Here is an 18,074-nt window from a genome sequence, read left to right as displayed (position 1 = left end):
CCCCCGCCTTTGTCCTGCGCTCCCGGGCGGCAAAATGGTGGCGCAGCCGCAGGACTGAGATAGGGTAGTGTGTTGCTGGCCAGGCCCGGGTCCGTGGCGGAGGCCGAGCCCCTGGGCCACTTCCAGTGTCCCGTGTGGCTAGAAGCCAGTTCAGGTGCCGCGTGGACACGTCCTTTGCTCTGCATGCCTGCAGGAATGTCTGAAACCAAAGAAGTGTGGAGTGTGTCGCAGCACTCTAGCACCAGGCTTCGGAGCCCTGGAGCTGCAGTGACAGATTGACAGCACAAGCGCAGAGACTTCTTGCCATGAGTACCCTAAAAACTTCTTCCCATCCAAGATCTGGGCGCACGTGGCTACATGTTCCAAATACCAGAATTACATTATGGAATGTGTGAAGACCACCGCCAAGGATGCATCGCTTCAGCCAAGGAATGCCCCAAACCGTTATACTCTCCTCGTCCTTACTGCCCCGAGAAGAATTTTGATCAAAAAGGACTTGTGGAACACTGCAAGTTATCCCATAGCACAGACACCAAATCTGTGGTTTGTCCAATATGTGCCTCGATGCCCTGGGGAGACCCTTTTGTTCCACTACCTTCTGCCGTTTTTTTCAGGCAACTTCATAATTCCGTTTTCCCAAAACTTTGTATCTTTTTGAGCAAAGAACTGTTCCAGGTGCCATTTAGTCTTCCAGGGAATTGAAATTTTTTCCATTAAGAGAATTTTGTAAAGACCGAAATAAATGGAAATCCGAAAGTGCAATGTCTGGTGAATATGGCGGATGAATCAGAACTTCGCAGCCAAGCTGCAACAGTTTTTGCCTGGTCATCAAAGAAACATGCGGTCTTGCGTTATCCTGACAGAAGATTATGTGTTTTCTGTTGACTAATTCTGGATGCTTTTCGTCGAGTACTGCTTTCAGTTGGTCTAACTGGGAGCAGTACTTGTTGAAATTAATTGTTTGGTTCTCCGGAAAGAGCTCATAATACAGGACTCCCTTCCAATCCCACCATATACACAACATCACCTTCTTTGGAAAGACCGGCCTTTGGTGTGTTTGCTGGTGGTTCATTTCGCTTGCCCCACGATCTCTTCCATTCCATATTATTGTACAGTACCCACTTTTCATCGCCCATCACAATTTGTTTTAAAAACAGAATGTTTTCATTACATTTATTCGTTTTGGTCTTTTAAGTTTTATTTTATTTATTTTTGGCTGCATTAGGTCTTTGTTGCTGTGTGCAGGCTTTCTCTAGTTGCAGCGAGCGGGGGCTACTCTTCGTTGTGGTGCGCGGGCTTCTCATTGCAGTAGCTTCTCTTGTTGCAGAGCACAGGCTCTAGGCACATGGGCTTCAGTAGTTGTGGCACGCAGGCTCAGTAGTTGTGGCTCGTGGGCTCTAGAGCGCAAGCTCAGTAGCTGTGGCGCACGGGCTTAGTTGCTCCACGGCATGTGGGCTCTTCCCGGACCAGGGCTTGAACCCGTGTCCCCTGCATTGGCAGGTGGATTCTTAACAGCTGTGCCACCAGGGAAGCCCTCATTACATTTAAGTAGAGAATCACATGCAGAAATATGGTCAAGGAGGGTTTTTTTTTTTTTTTTTTTTTTTTGCTTAACTTATGTGGAACCCAAACATCAAAGCGATTAAAATACCCAAGCTGGTGCAAATGATTTTCAATGCTTGATTTGGATATTTTGAGTATTTTGCCGGCCATCTCCTGCATGGTATAATGTTGATTGTTCTCAATTAATGTCTCAATTTGATCACTATCAACTTCAGCTGGTCTACCTGACCGTGGAGCATCGTCCAGTGAGAAATCTCCAGCACAAAACTTCGCAAAGCACTTTTGACACATTCAGTCAGTCACAGCACCTTCTCCATACACCGCACAAATCTTTTTTTGCATTTTGGTTGTGTTTTTACCTTTCTTGAAGTAATAAAGCATAATATGCCGAATATGTTGCTTTTCTTCTTCCATCTTTAATATTAAAATGGCTACACAAAAATTCACCAATTTTGATGTCTTTTTTAAAATACATGCTGATATGACAGCTGTCACATACAATCTGACAAAATTGTTTTGAATGAAGTTAAAGACACCTAAGTGCTACTACAGCCATCGTATAGAAAAAAACCGAATGAAACTTTCGGCCAGCCCAGTACCTTAGGGGAGTTGAAAGAGGCTTCTAGGAGGTGTTGCCTGAGCTGAATATTTAAAAATAAGTTTGTATTTGTTAACTGGAATGGAATGGGAGATAGTAAGGAGGTGATTCCAGGTAGAATTAATATAAGACAATATATAGAGAACTGTTGTTGCTCAACAATGATGGAGTGTGGGTTTGGGGCAAGGGTGCCAGTGAAAGATAAGACTGAAGAGGAAAGTGGGATCCAAATCCTGATAAACCTTGAATGGCATTCAGTGGGCTTTTCACGTTATCACCTCATCCTTTAGGGGAAAGAGATCAATTGGAAGGGCTTTGTGCAAAGCAATAGCATAACCATACTGGTATTTTAGAAAAGTAGCAGCTCAGAGGAGGACTTTAAGACTGAAGGCATAAACCACTTAGGAGTTGAAATATAGCCAGGAGATTATGACCTGGATTAAGGCAATAGCGTTAAGCATGCAGTGAGAAGAAAAAGAGATGTTAAGGTGTAAAATCCATAGGATAACATGTCTACTTGGATGTGGGAGCAGATAAAAAGGTGCCAGAATAACTCCCAAGTTTCTGACTTGGGGGACTGGTTTAAATTATTGTGTCATTCATTGAACCAGACCACACATAAATAATAGCAATTTAAGGAAAAAAGACTCTTCGAAGTTAGATCTTATACATATTGCATGTGAATGGCCAAGTGAAGCTGTCCAGTAAGCATTTGAGTATATGGATTTAATACTTGATGAGACCTAAGCTGGTTATAGAGATTTAGGTATTGTCAAATAACTGAATCTGTGATACAGCTTCACTCACAATATATTGTTTGAGAAGAGAGTCAAGATTAAAACCCTGGGGAACACCAAATTTAAGAAGCAATTTAAAAGAAAAAGAAAAAACAAACACACAAAAAGGAAATAAGAAAAAAATTTTCAGAGAGGTAGAAAAAGGAACACCAAGGGAAGGTAAGTTTTTGGAAGACAAATATTAAACTTGAAAGACAGATTGAAGGACTGATTATTTGGAAATTTGAATGCCAGGATAAAAAATTTATATTTAAAAAGGAAGCATTTATTATTTTTGTATTGGGACTATAGCCTAATGAAAATGATGCCTTAGTAGGATGTAGTCTAGGCAGGACAGTCTGTTAGAGGGAAGAAAATTGATAAAGGCTTCAACTAGAGTGGTGGCAGTTATGACTAGAAAAAGGAATGTCAAAATAAGAACAAGGAGTTGGTGACTTACTGAATATTATTTCCTTTTTTGGATAAATTATGAAATTTATTTATAAAATTTTTCCTTTTAAAAGCCAGAACATAACAAACATCACTTTCTGGAAACTCATCTTATTAGAAATATCAATAACATTGAGCACTCTGTCCTCTGTGCTTCTAATGTCTTCTGCAGAGAATTCAAGGTATTTTATTTCACTTATTTATTTGCACGTATATTTCTTTCAGCTAGTCTGTGATTTGCTTGAGGGTAGGTACTGTATCTCATTTATCTTTGCATCCCTAGGACTCAGTTTCAGTGGTTAACAGAGTGAGTGCTTAGCAAATCTTTACAGCTTCCCAAAATTACACAGCTTCCCAAATCCTGCTCTAGCTGAAGTAATCCATGTATGGTTTCTTGAGCCTACCTTGAGGGACCTTGTTACCTACTTTCTTGAAAGTACTTTCTTGAAAGTTACCTACTTTCTTGAGTTACCTTGTTTGGAATACTCAAGGAGCTGTGTAATGTAATAGTTGAGAGCGTGGATTTTGGAGTCAGACTGCCTGAACTTAAATCCTGCCTCAGCCACTTTTTAATTGTGTAAACCTTTGGCAAGTTACCTAAATTCTTTGTGCCCCAGTTTCTCCTTATATAAAATGGAAACAATAGTTACTGCATTTTAAGTGTGGTTGTGATGATGAATCACATTTTTATCTAAAAAAGTGTTTAGAATAGGAATTGGCAAATACTAAGCACTCAGTAATATTAACTATTATTACTTCAATCAATGTATTTATTTAATGTTTATTTATTTATTTTATTTATTTTTGGCTGCATCGGGTTTTCTTAGTTGCGGCACACGAGATGTTCATTGAGGCGTGCGGGATGTTTCGTTGCGGCATGAGCTTTTTGTTGAGGCGTGCAGGCTTCTCTCTAGTTGTGGCGTGCTTCTTCTCTAGTTGTGGTGTGCGGGTTCCAGAGCGCGTGGGCTCAGTAGTTGTGGCATGTGGGCTTAGTTGCCCTGCGGCATGTGGGATTTTAGTTCCCTGACCAGGGATCAAACCTGCATCCCCTTTGTTGTAAGGTGGATTCTTTACCACTGGACCACCAGGGAAGTCCCAATCAAACTATTTAAACTTCACTTTCCTATTAGGTTATCAGAGCTGATTTTTAGAGGAAATTCAAGGCAAATATTTAATATTTCAAAAATTAGATCAAGTAATAATTATGTCTCCTCCAGACTCCAGAAACAATTAAAATCCAGTTAATTTTTGCTCATCCATTCCTGTTTTGAAAATTTTTCATCCTGTTTTCTATGTAGACAAGTAGTGCCAGTCCTAGGTTGGTTGGTTTTTTTTTTTTTGCAGTACGGGGGCCTCTTACTGTTGTGGCCTCTCCCGTTGCGGAGCAACAGGCTCCGGACGCGCAGGCTCAGCAGCCATGGCTCATGGGCCTAGCCACTCCGCGGCATGTGGGATTTTCGCGGACCGGGGCACGAACCCGTGTCCCCAACCAGTGTCCCCTGCATTGGCAGGCGGACTCTCAACCACTGCGCCACCAGGGAAGCCCGGTTTTTGTTTTTGTTTTTTAATCTTTATTAGAGTATAATTGCTTTACAATGGTGTGTTAGTTTCTGCTTTATAACAAAGTGAATCAGTTATACATATGTTCCCATATCTCTTCCCTCTTGCGTCTCCCTCCCTTCCACCCTCCCTATCCCACCCCTCCAGGTGGTCACAAAGCACCGAGCTGATCTCCCTGTGCTATGCGGCTGCTTCCCACTAGCTATCTATTTTACGTTTGGTAGTGTATATATGTCCATGCCACTCTCTCACTTTGTCACAGCTTACCCTTCCCCCTCCCCATATCCTCAAGTCCATTCTCTAGTAGGTCTGTGTCTTTATTCCTGTGTTACCCCTAGGTTCTTCATGACATTTTTTTTCTTAAATTCCATATGTATGTGTTAGCATACGGTATTTGTCTTTCCCTTTCTGACTTACTTCACTCTGTTATGACAGGCTCTAGGTCTATCCACCTCATTACAAATAGCTCAATTTCGTTTCTTTTTATGGCTGAGTAACTAGGTTTTGTTTAGTTTTACAGTCAAACAAGTCCATTTGGTCAAGAGTCTTCCATCCTTCAGGAGGCTGGTAATATTTTCCATGGTTATTTTATGGCTTACTAAAGTTTGAATAGTAAGTACATCAACTGATCTGTGCATTTCAAATTGTTGGACTTGTTCTAGTTTCAAGTCATCAAAGGAATGACTATATGGGCATTTCATTTCCTTTTCCTTCCCACTTAGGAAGATTCCAGGGTTAGTGTCTCAACTATATCTATATGTGGCTAAATCACAGCCTCACATTTCCTTTACAATACAGTTGCCTGAACATCCTTGCATAGTGGCATCACGTGATTGGAAAGCAGTGCATTTTATGAGTGCCATCACACACACAAGTGCACACACACAGTCATAACACATCAGATCAGAAAAAGCTTATTAACATAAAGTAAAATGGCTTAGGGATTCTGCATTGCTGATCTTTCTTGAATTATTTTCCTTGGAAAATTTTGAATTCATAGTTACCTAAAGGCTGAGGTTAACTTGCCAGTAGCAGGTTTGAGAGATGAGAGCTAATGTCAGGGGATAGATGTTTTCTTTTACAAATAACACCATTAGATATTGTTCTCCACCACCCATGCCCAAACTGCTACTCGACCTATGAAACAAATAGCACCACAAACACAGATAACCCCAGGCTTCAGGTCTGTAATCTGACTGTGGCCATCGGCAGCCAGAAATGAGTTTCTTTCTAATCAGCCTTCCATCAGTCCCCAGTCACTCATATAAAGGAGCCTGGGGAGGGGAAGATTCACATTGCTTTTTCTTCAGCACCAGGGTTCTGGGCAGTGCGCTGAGAGGTCCACTGCTCACACGCCTCTTCTCTCAATCTCCACCAGCACTGCTACTGCCCCTCTAGTCCCCCCTGCTGCAGAGAGAGAAAATTACATCGGAATCCATGCAGCCGGCAATGATGATGTTTTCTAGTAAATACTGGGCAAGGAGAGGGCTTTCTCTGGATTCAGCAGTGCCCGAAGAGCATCAGCTGCTTGGCAGCTTAACAGTGAGTACTGAGTAGCTGGCACTCTCTAGAGGAGTGTTTTCTAGGGTAGTGATAGTTATCCTTGCCATTTGGACACCTGCTGTAAACACCTCAATTCTTTCCTCTATCATCTGTCTAACCTGCCTCCACTCTTCCTTCTCTCTCCATAAAGTAAAGTGGGTGTCTTGATTGCTACGTGCTAAACTTCCTTTCCTCAAAGTTTATAAGTTGAAAGTAAAGAAGTTCCCGAACATTATGAATGAGAGGTTGTATAAACCAATGTCTTACATCAAAACCAAAAAAAAAGTGTGCAGAATTTTGAAAGGCCATTTATTATGAGTTGGAACAGGGAGAAGAAATTAAATAGATTTCTATGGTTCCTGCAAGATTATTGTGTCTTCTGTACCCCCTTCCATCTACAAAACCTGGTCTTTAAACACAAAGTAATATTTTCTGTTTTTGTCTGTAGGTGCTGGTTATTGGAATAAGAGAAAGCTCAGATTCCTCTCAAAAGTTTTCCTGTGTTCCTTATTACTCCATTATTTTTCAGTTTAACTGATGGAGTAATGAAAGCAATACACCACTTATTTCAATGTTTAAGGCAGTTTCTGTGTTTAAATAATAACAGAATAAAAAAGTAATATTTTGCACTATTTTAGATCCTGATATGGGGTAATAGTCATAGGATTTAATAAAAATGATAGTGAAAGAAAAATGTATTCAGATTTCTAGTTATTAAAAATGTTAAATGATATTTCATTACTGTCTACCAGAGTTTATCAACCAATTGCAATTTAGTCTGTATCATAGAAAAATCTGTTTTAGTATTGTAGCTCCGAATATGTGCCAGAGGGTTGTATTGTACTGGTATATTGTTACTGCTAAAAATGTTGAAAAGTAATCAGGGCAAGTTTTGGAGAACTGTTTAAATCAATTTGCAAAAATGAGTCTAAAATCGTACATAGGTTTTCTAACATTTAAATAACATGTATATTTGAATGCGATATTACAATGAGGAATTCTGAAGCCATAATGAACTGCTAGAAGGAAAACTCAGAGTTATGGTTAATGTATAATAATACTTTCACATAAAAAATGCTACTTAAATATATAAGATCTGTGGCAGATGTTGAGAGTATTACAACATTTGAGCTTTTAATGACTAAACATACTGTCAAATGCCAATGCCTATATAAACTTCTCTCCCTCAAGTCATAAATTATAAAATATTTATTTCTATGACATATAAACCTAGTTAGTGAGGCAGTAGTAACTGTGTGAAAATAAAGCCAGTAGAGCAATCAGAGGAAGAAAATAGCAAAGCACTATTCACTGGCTTCCATATCAAATGTACATTTTTCACTTTCATGAGGAAGTAATAGATTGGAATGACTGCATTATATTACTCTCTGCCAGGGAGAAAGTTCTGTTTGCCCAGTTCTTCATTTGCATATAAAGAACACGAAAAAGTACACTCTAATTTGATTTGTCTGTTAAGTAAAAGTTTCCAGCTTTTTAATTGTGTATTTCTGGCAATGCGATCTGAGTTTCTGGAATCTGCCATTTTTGTCTTTAGCCAATAGACTAAGAGTCATTACTTAGTCATGTATTATAGTATTTGACTGGCCAGTAAAGTGGTAATCTTTTCCAGTTTCTCAGACTCTACTCTTGGCTCCTGATGATGAGCTAGTTCTTTCTTTTCTTTACTTTTTTCTTGTGGCTGAATTTTAATAGCCACTTTTCAGATATCATCTGCTGACACAGATGGCCTTAATTGAATACACTCTTTGTGGCGAACTTCTGCAGATAGATTCACATTGACAGTGTGGATCTAATTACAGAATGTAAGGTGATCAATTTTAGTGCCTGTCCTGACATATTTCAGAACAAAACGATTATTTTGTTTTTAAGATTTAATCGAAACAAAAATTATATGTTTAGTCTTAATTTTGTTACGTTTAGTAATTAATATAGCTTCTATATGATTCAGCTAGGCTAACAGATCAAATTTCATGCTGTAAAATAAACCTAGAAAGAAAGACAGGAGTTATTCATACATGATACTTTATACTTTATGATGATCAGATTTTTGTTGCTATTAAAGTGAAGCAAGTATGATTCCCCTTTAATTTCAACCACTGGTGATATCTTTGAGCATTGGAAAATAGTGTCCCTGAGTAAATTAGACTTGTATGAAAGCTATGAGTGACTTGGCAACTTCTCCTCGAGCTTGTGTGATTGCTGGGACTTCCAGCGTATAAATGGAATGTCTGAAAAAGAATCTAGTTATAGAGAACTCTGGAATCCTAACTAATATTTTTGTGTGTGTGTTTCTACGTTCTTGAAGCTAAATAAAACTAACGCTGGCAAAAATGATGATAAAAAAGGCAACAAGGGAAGCAGCAGAAGTGACACTGCTACTGAGAGCAGCAAGATGGCAGTTGTATTCTCCTTGAAAAATGAAGTTGGTGGATTGGTCAAAGCACTGAAACTCTTTCAGGTGAATGTAAAATATCATTATCTAACTTTAAAAGCGTCTGTGTGCTGGGTTACAAACTTGTCATCTGTTACGAAATATTACTGAACCATTTCTGGATAATGTGTTGCAATTTTCAAAGAAACCAAGCTTCATGAGGCTTTACAAGACAAGTTGGTCTGTCAAACGAAGAAATAAGCAGATTCGTGGAAACCGTGTTTTATTAATTCAGCGTCAGCCTATTAGTAATTCTGCAGACTGTTGCCAGGTGAGGAAGTCGGTAATTAAAAAGTGTGAGCCTCACACCTGGAAATGCAAACACAAAAGCGGTCAAAGAGGGTATCTTTAAACATCAAGAGCCTGCAGCCTGATTTGATTTGTTCATATTTGAATCGTGCACATGTCCTAGAGCACAGTTACTGCATAAAATGAGATATATCAGTATAGGTACTCGATATTCCCCGAAGCCTCATTGTTTCAAGAACTTAATGTGTCTTTTGTAAAGATGAGTCATTCTCCTTATATATGAGCTAGGGCTAGCTCTCTTTTTATCTTGTAGAAATGTAGTAGCCTTTTCCTAAGCCCAGGTGGGTGGTTTGTAACCTCAAGAAAGAGCCCTGTTGAGGGGGAGGTTATAAAAGGCCAGGAAAACTGTTGCCTTTTTGCCAGGGCACACCTGATGGCTCCCCTACCCTTCAGCAAGCACCTCCTTTGCCAGTGCATTTTGTTTGGGGGCACAGGCTGTGATTAGAGCTGTAGGATAGGGAGCCTAGCTCTGCATGGTGCCTTGGGCTGCTGGTGCAGTGGGGGAAAGAGGGCTGGAATTGCAGTCAGAGGATTCAGACCTGTGTTCTCCTGGCTTGGCTAATCACTAGCTGCTTCCTAGGTTCAATTGGTTCATTTGTAAAATAGCAGTAATAATTCCCACCTAACAGGGTTGTTGTGATGAAATAATATGAGTGGAAGTGCTTTGTAAAGTGTACAGATATGAGGCATTATTGTGATGCCTCTCTGATGACCGTAGAGGGGGAATTAGCAGCCTGTTTTTGCAAATATTTCCTTGTTCTCTTTTGACCTTGAAGAAAGGATCAGGCACCATAAAGAGTGGTAATGGAAATCTGGGGAAATATTTTATGCATAATTATATCATCCAGCACTGTCTCCATACAGTTCCCAAAGGCAGGGCAATTGAATTAGACAGCTGGGTGCAGTGGAAAAAATCCCTGGAGAAGGAGTGAGCAGCCATGAGTTTTCACTCGGCCATCAGCTAGTCATGGGGTCTTAGTTACATCACTTAACCCATCTGGACCTCAGTTTCCTTGTCTAAAAATATCCACTTTGCTTCAATCAAAGGACATTAAGAGCCCAAAGTGACACAGTGTGTGAGAAGACTCTTGAACTTTGAACCTAATGTTAGTCTTACCTTTATTACCTGCTGATTTAGAAAATATGGCATATTGCACAAGTTATTAAAAACAGAAATAGCGCATTTAGTGTCCTGGTCAAAAGACTAGTTTCTTTATACAGAGAAGGATGCCATCAGATTTTATCTTATTCTGGTACTGGAAACTGCCTGTCTGCTGCTGTGCTGAAAATTCTGAGGTCATCCAGGATTGTATTTGGAATTATGCTGATAATCAGAGTGTATCATGGAGTGATGGGGAGGGATCTGCTTATTTGGGGGTGGGTTAGGGTGGAGAGGAGAACTTAGTTTCCAGTTAACTCGGGACAAAGGAAGACTATATCACTGGGAAAATTTAAACCTGAGATCTAAGTATTAAATTGCTGCCCTTCTACGAACACCTTACTGTAAGGAGATTTTACCCATGAAATCCGCCATGATAGTTGCAGCAACACATCCTTGGATGAAGGTAGTCTGGAGGTTGCTGAAAGAGACCAGTTACTAAGTGGTTCCATTAGGGATTCTTCTTCCTTTTCTTCTTTTTTTTGCCTGCAGAGAGATCCTTTCTTAGCTACTTTTCTTGCTTCCTTTTTTTTTGTTCCCCTACAATGGGGCCACACTTTGGCCTGTGTCTCCCAAACTTCAGTCATTTTCATATCACCTTCCCAGTTTCTGCCTCATTTGCCTGCTATTCATACTATTAATTATTTTTTCGAAGATTTTAAGCTTTATTTCAAAAAGAGATGTTATACTACCAGAAAATCAGTAGTTTGAGTTTTAGGTTTTTTTGGAAAATATATAAAAATAAATAAATAAATCTGGGGATGATATGACAGTAAACTAATTTCCTCCCAAACAATCATGCATACCACCAGTGGGATGTGGATTGATTTGGGAAATGATAAAGTTCATAATTATCACACATTTTATAGGGCCCTTTATATATCTTAATGTCCTCCCCTTGTTAAAAATGAGACAGGAAATCCTGCACACAGTTACTATTCTTATTAATAGAGACAATGGTTGGAGAACATTTCCATGTTTTAGTCAAGCAAACAGTGAGAAGGTTGTCTTTTCCTCTTTTGTGGGCACTTGGTACCTTTTTGCTTACGAGTTGGACAAGAGCAGCCCATGGCATCCGTTTTATTGTGCCCTGAAGGTGATTAAGGGATGTTGCTTATATTTCCACAGGAAAAACATGTCAACATGGTTCATATTGAGTCCAGGAAATCCCGGCAAAGAAGTTCGGAAGTTGAAATCTTTGTGGACTGTGAGGGTGGCAAAACGGAATTCAACGAGCTCATTCAGTCACTGAAATTTCAAACCACGATTGTGACGCTGAATCCGCCAGAGAACGTTTGGACAGAGGAAGAAGGCAAGGCCAGTTTTTGCTTGTCGGGTGATTTTGCAAATCTGACAAATGTTGCAAAGGGGAAAATACAATCTGTGAGCTAATATTTTCAACCTGCACTGTGTTTCCAGCAGAGCTAGAGGATGTGCCCTGGTTTCCCCGGAAGATCTCTGAGTTAGACAAATGTTCTCACAGAGTTCTCATGTATGGTTCTGAGCTGGATGCCGATCACCCAGTAAGTGTGCAGTAAAATCCATTCCACATGTGCTCTTCCAGCTCTGCCCGTCTGCCGGGCAGTGTGCCATCTTCTGTGCTGTAATGCTGTATTATAGAGCAATTTATTATTTATTCCCCATAACTGAGAGCAGACTTTAAAATGATAGTTTCCCTGTACATAGGCGTTGGCTGGAAGCAGGTTAGAAGGATGGCATTTCCACCTAGCATTTATTTTTAAAAGGGTTGGAGAGAGGAGGAGGGTATAAACCTTGGAGAATATTTCCGAAGAATTAGACAGCCTGAAATATACTTGAAGATGGTGACCCTTGGAAAAACAATGAACTGAAATTGATCACCTCGTTGGGAAACTGGGAAGGACTGTAGGCATTAAGGGGCTCAGTAAGAGAGTAAAATTCTCCTTGCTGTTTTCCTTGATTGGAGGTAGTAATGGGTAGAGTAACGTGGTGGACTTCAGTCTCAGTGGAAAGGCAGAGGGTGATAGAATAAGACCATAATGGAAGATGCCTCTCTTTCCCCATCTACCCTGAATCGATTTATCGCCATCTCTCCTCTACTCCAGTAAAAATGACCACCTTTAAAGAAATCTGATATGTAGTAAGCATTTCCCATCATTCCCTCTCTCCCCCTTTACATCAGTTTTTATTTAATACAAGAGGCCCGGAGCCTCTTTATGGTGGGAGTGAAGTACAGTTAACACTCTGGGAGAAGCAATCAATATACTCATTTGTTACAAGCAACTTTCCCCCCCCCCCCCCCCCCACCCCCAGCCTGCCTCTCCTTCTGTGTTCTATAGTTCTTTAACCCGTGCCCCTTCTCTAAAAATGAGCATATTAAAGGGCGAAACCCAAGCAGATTGGTCATGCTTATAGGAGACTTTGTGGTCTGAGGGTAATGGTTTTCAAATATTCATTTTATTTAAATGGAGGATATCTGGAAATCTGATAGTGAGACTGTAGGCAGTGGTTCTCTAAGTGTGGTCCTGGGACCAACCATATCAGTATCACCTGGGAGCTGGTTTGAACAAGCCCACACTTCCTGTTGGAGAACCATTGCTTTAAAGGAAACTGACAACTTCAGCAAGAGGGAATTTCTCGGTCAAACCAGTCTTTTGGCAAAAATACAAATTCAAACCAATTCATAGCATACCGTTCAAACAAATGGCCAAAAAAACCTAATTCAATTTCATGATTTTTCAAAAAGCTGAATTCGCTCAAAGACACAGTGTGTTATATTTGCCAGCATAATTCCCAGCAGTTCACATGTAAGCTCCTGAACTTTAGAAAAATACTCAGAAGTGTGTTTAATAATCGTGCATTTGTTTATCTTCCCCTTCTCCACCTCAGAGGAGTCAGAATTAGCACAGAAGCGTGATTTAAGAGCTTAGCAGTAACAGGACTGCCCAGACACCAGCTGTTAATTTGCAGGATGACCTTGGACAAGTTCCTTTACTTCTGCAACTCAAATTCTTTATATGTAAAAAGTGGAAATAAAATGCTTATTGAGCTCAAAGGGGGTGTTTGAAAAGCCTAGTTAATAAAACAACTGGAAAGCATTTTGACAAGAGTGAATGCTTAATTCCAGGAAAGGAAATGCTGTATTAAATCATCCTGATCAATGCCTGGACAGTAAAGGATTTTTTGCTAACCTCTTATTTCCAAATGCTCCCCTTAGTCTAGTTTGGAAATTACTCAGCCTGGAGAAGGGGGTCAGAACAACCACAGGAACCACTGACCTTGCTGTGAAAAAATTAATTCTAATACCCAGCATAAATTTTCCTGGGCTTAATTTTGTTCCATTACTCCTAATTACACCCACCTTATGATACCTTCTCTTATTTTCTATGCAGCCATTTGAAATAATTGCAAGTACTTAGCAATCTCCTACCTCACTCATCATTTTTTTTTTTTTACCGTATGTATTTCTTTTATAAGCACACCAAATATTCACTATGCACCATTTGATATTGGTAAGTTGGTGGTTTTTTATAAGATATTATTTGATGAAGATAGAAAAAAGTTTCTAAGGAATTTTTGTGCTTGGGAATAATTCCAGTCCTAAGGCAGGGATTATTACGTTAGGATGGCACTCTTGTGCTGAGATGGCTCAGAAGGGGCTTGGAATGTGTCAGGCTGCTGAGGCTCCCTAGAAAGGGTTAAATATGTAGTTCCATCCATCTTAAACTTTAATGGACAAACAGATCACGTGGAGGATCTTTGCAAAATGCAGATGGGTGCACCTGAGATTCTGCATTTCTAGTGAGCTCCCAGTTGAGGCTTACAGTGGAGATCTGCGGACTACACTTTGAGTAGCAAGGATCTACACTGAGAGGGTCTTTCAAAGTGTGATTCAACGTCCCTGCATAAGGTGCTTATTAAAAATGCAATATGTTGAGGCTCATCTGAAGCCTACTGCATGAGAACTTCCAGGGACGGACCCTGGAATCTGCATTTAAACAGATTTGCCGGAGATTCTGATGAACTCTAAAGTTTGAGAACTAATGTCCTAACTCAGTGATTTTCGGCTCTAGCTTTCCATTCAGATAATCTCTGGAGAACTAAAAAATTTCCTATGCCAGGGTCTCACCTCAGAGTGCTTAAATCAGAACCTCTGGGAATGTGTCCAGGTTTGGAGTGTTATTTAAAGCTCTGCAAATGATTCCAGTATTCCCCCAGGTTGACTTTTTGGGATAGCCAACGTACATTCAGCTGAGCACTTTCGGGTGCCAGCTGGGTCTTGATTTAAATCAAGTTCCTCTTGATTTAAATTGAGAGAGGAAGAGTGGTGTGCAGCAGATACTCTCTGGGTGCTAGAGTTGCCAGATTTAGCAAATAAAAATATACGATGCCTAGTTAAATTTGCATTTCACATAAACAACAATTTTTTTTTTGTATAAGTATGCCCCAAATATTGCATGGGTGTTCTCTATTTTTATCTGGTAACCTTATCCCTGGCATCAATTTAGAATGGCTGGCCAAGGAATGCTGTGTCTCTGTAATCGCTAGTGTAGCTAGCATCCCTGTCTTGTTTTGCCAGTCCAGAGTTCAATGCTGGAAGCTCTGGTTCACCCATAACACTTGTGTAATCACCGCCACACTAGGCTGATGAGGCATGATGAGTAAATCACTCTCTTTCATGCCTGGAAAAGGTGCAGGTGTTTGCCAAGGAGAGATACTCGAGATTCTCTGGGAAGCCCAGCAGATTACGGTGCTGTTACCATGGTGTCCGGTTTGGCAGGAACCAGGGAACAGATGCTGAGCTTTTCACATAACTCTTTTCCTTTTGTCACGGGCTGTTTTCTTTTTGAGTAATCAAGGTGCTTGGAATTCTTGTTTACCACCACCAGGTTGCTTGGTGTGACTAGTGAGTGTTGAAATTCATACTTTCTAGCGACCATGTCTACCCTCTATGGCATAAGACCTTTTCTTAGCTCACATACCCATTTGTAAAGGTGGTCACACATTTTGTAACTATGGTCACGAATTTTGCATATACACATTTGAAGGCTCCGCAAGCCTGCCTATGAACTCCTGTTTAAAAACTCCCAATTTGTAGCAGAAGAAAGAAAGTTCTAGCGTTAAGGGGGGGGGGGTACTTCACTTCTGCAGGGCCTTTGGGTGACCTCAGGGCACTCGCACTCTCCCTCTGTTAGTGACCTTTTGTCTTTCCTGAGAGAAAGGCTGTTGGCAATGGACGTTCTTTGTTTCTGTTCAGCACACGGTCCTGTGAAGATTTCTGACCTCAAGGCCAGTTCTCCTTCAGCTGGAAGAGAGAACAGAACGAGTTTCTCTGAGTTGAGGTTCCTCTTGAGCAGCCCCCTTGCGTAAGTGTCTGAGTGGACACTGGGTGAGCAGAGGTAGTCCAGGCCTTTGTGGGCCTGTCCCAGTTCTCCTTCCAGAGCCCACGACCCCTGCAGCCTGTCTCCTTGCCTGGCCTTCCTTCTCAGACTGGTCAGCATGTCCTGGTTTCCATTCGGGTTTTCAGGGGTTGAGCAGGTAAGAAGTTAAATTGAAACAACTCCTGCTGGGCTTCCAGCTGTCTGAACAAACAACCCTGGAAAGAACTGATTGTCTGAAACTACCTGAAGGAAAAGAAAATGGAAAGTCTGTTGACAAGAGGAGATGCTTGAGTAAACCAGGAAGTCCCCTTAGAAGGATTCCACTTGATGGGAGAATGGCAGACAGGGTGTTTGATTTCCCAAGCGCATGATGATGGGTAAAATCTTGAACTTGGCTGAAGAGTAGTCAGAGCTATAGGAACTCAGGGGAATGGAGCTAGCCTGCTATCTTGCGTGGATCCCTTGTAATCGATTTTGCGTTGTGTGGCTGTACTCATAACATACAGCAAAACCTCTTTATTCATCCTAATTTGGGGTGTTGATGATTATTCTGAATGATAGAATTTTAATACATGTACACTTATTGGTAATTTACACAAAGCAATTAAATTTAGGTTCTTAGTGAAAAATCCATGTTAAAGGGACCTATTTTAATGAATAGATAAGATTAATTTGTACTTAAGATCAATTACATGTAAATGATACTTGAAAACCAAAGGATATTTTTCACAATATCAGTTTGCTTAACTAAGCCGTTCTGCCTACTTCATGGAAAGGTTAACTTTAGTCTGAATTCCCACACGTCCCAAATTAAGACAGCCCAAATTTAATGAGGTTTTGCCGTAAGTACAATTCGCTTCTGCCTGTGTCATCAAGGTGGTTATCCAAGGAAAAAAATTTACATTTGAATTGGACACTCAATAAACATCACAGTGATTTTTTTTTTAGGTCTTCTGCAGCTAATTTTTTTGGCAGTCTGTTAAATAACTTAATCTCTTTTCTGTTTAAGGGATTTAAAGACAATGTCTATCGACAGAGAAGGAAGTATTTTGTGGATGTAGCCATGGGTTATAAATAGTAAGTACCTGTGTAACTCTTCCCTGTGACTTGTTGCTGGTGAGTTAGGAAAAACACATGCTGTGTTAAACAGACCTGTCTTCTCTTCACTTTAACTTTTGCAGAAAGTAGACATGAACCATTTTAAACACTCACCAGCTCTGTAGGCTTTAAATGCCAACACAGACATTTGACATCCGGGATATAATTGTAAAATAATGAGAGCTGCGGGTCACATACCAAGTGCTACGTTTTCACCATTGTACTCATAGCTCAGCTAAGGCAAGGATCCATCTTTGTACACTCTTCAGGGCCTGGAAAATGTGTTTTAATTTTACTTTTTTTTTTTTTTTTCGGTACGCGGGCCTCCCACCGTCGCGGCCCCTCCCGCCGCGGAGCACAGGCTCTGGACGCTCAGGCTCAGCGGCCATGGCTCACGGGCCCAGCCGCTCCACAGCACGTGGGATCCTCCCAGACCGGGGCACGAACCCGTGTCCCCTACATTGGCAGGCGAACTCCCAACCACTGCGCCACCAGGGAAGCCGTAATTTTACTTTTGACTTTTCAGTAACCCCCTTCCATGGCCAGCTTCCCCAGTGAAAGTAGAGGATTCAGCAAGAATGGTGAAAAGACCCATGTAAGCTGCCATAATAGAAATGTGTTTGCTTTACAGGAAAAGGGAAGCTTCCTATAAACTGGAGGGTTTATGGAAGAGTTTCATATCCAGTCTAGGATCAGTGTTGGGATGCAACTGGAGAGCCTCAGGACTGGGCTGAGGACTGTGCATAGTGCGTCGTGCTAAGTGGAAGTGACAGGAGGTTTGTGACCGGCAACAATGCAGTGGTCGTGACCGCAGGCCACACCTAGAAAGCTGGAATGGATGTTATTCTGCTCACACTAATAAAACTTACAGACCATTGTAGCACAGTCACTGTCTTTCCTTTGGTATGTGATCAGCTACATGAATCTTCTGATCAGAGCAAAACGTAAATCCATACCTGGTAGGGAAGTGTGTTTCTTATTCTAGTTGAGACTAGTGAGAATCTTGACTGTCCTGTAGGGCAAGTTTGTCTTTGGTGAGAATTTAGGACATTACACGTGTTACAGCGGGTACCGGTGTTTGCTTTTTTTTTTTTTTTTTTTTTTAAAGGAATCTGACATATAGGTGCTTAAAGCAAAGTGAGAGGATTCCCAACCACACCTTTGAATGACAGTCATTTGCTCATTTCTAACCTCCTTTGATGCTTTG

The 18,074-nt window shown here is 40.7% G+C and overlaps 1 protein-coding gene and 1 pseudogene across 1 annotated transcript in view; both read left to right on the top strand.

The window, feature by feature from the left end:
• The first annotated feature begins 34 nt into the window (after nucleotides 1–34).
• On the top strand, nucleotides 35–2,580 carry LOC103091434 (RING finger protein 114 pseudogene; annotated as a pseudogene).
• A 3,660-nt stretch (nucleotides 2,581–6,240) lies between these two features.
• TPH2 (tryptophan hydroxylase 2) overlaps nucleotides 6,241–18,074 on the top strand; it is an 89,557-nt gene continuing 77,723 nt past the window's right edge. The window contains exons 1-5 of the mRNA XM_007448770.1: nucleotides 6,241–6,489; nucleotides 8,816–8,968; nucleotides 11,538–11,721; nucleotides 11,832–11,932; nucleotides 16,779–16,846. Coding sequence (XP_007448832.1) covers nucleotides 6,385–6,489; nucleotides 8,816–8,968; nucleotides 11,538–11,721; nucleotides 11,832–11,932; nucleotides 16,779–16,846 — 611 coding nt within the window. The 5' untranslated portion in view covers nucleotides 6,241–6,384. The remainder of the gene's footprint in view (nucleotides 6,490–8,815; nucleotides 8,969–11,537; nucleotides 11,722–11,831; nucleotides 11,933–16,778; nucleotides 16,847–18,074) is intronic.

Source organism: Lipotes vexillifer, unplaced genomic scaffold (assembly GCF_000442215.2).
Source record: "Lipotes vexillifer unplaced genomic scaffold, Lipotes_vexillifer_v1.1 scaffold329, whole genome shotgun sequence".
Lineage (NCBI taxonomy): Eukaryota > Metazoa > Chordata > Mammalia > Artiodactyla > Lipotidae > Lipotes > Lipotes vexillifer.
Note: the sequence above shows the minus strand (reverse complement) of the source record. Positions and strands in the feature narration are given on the sequence as shown.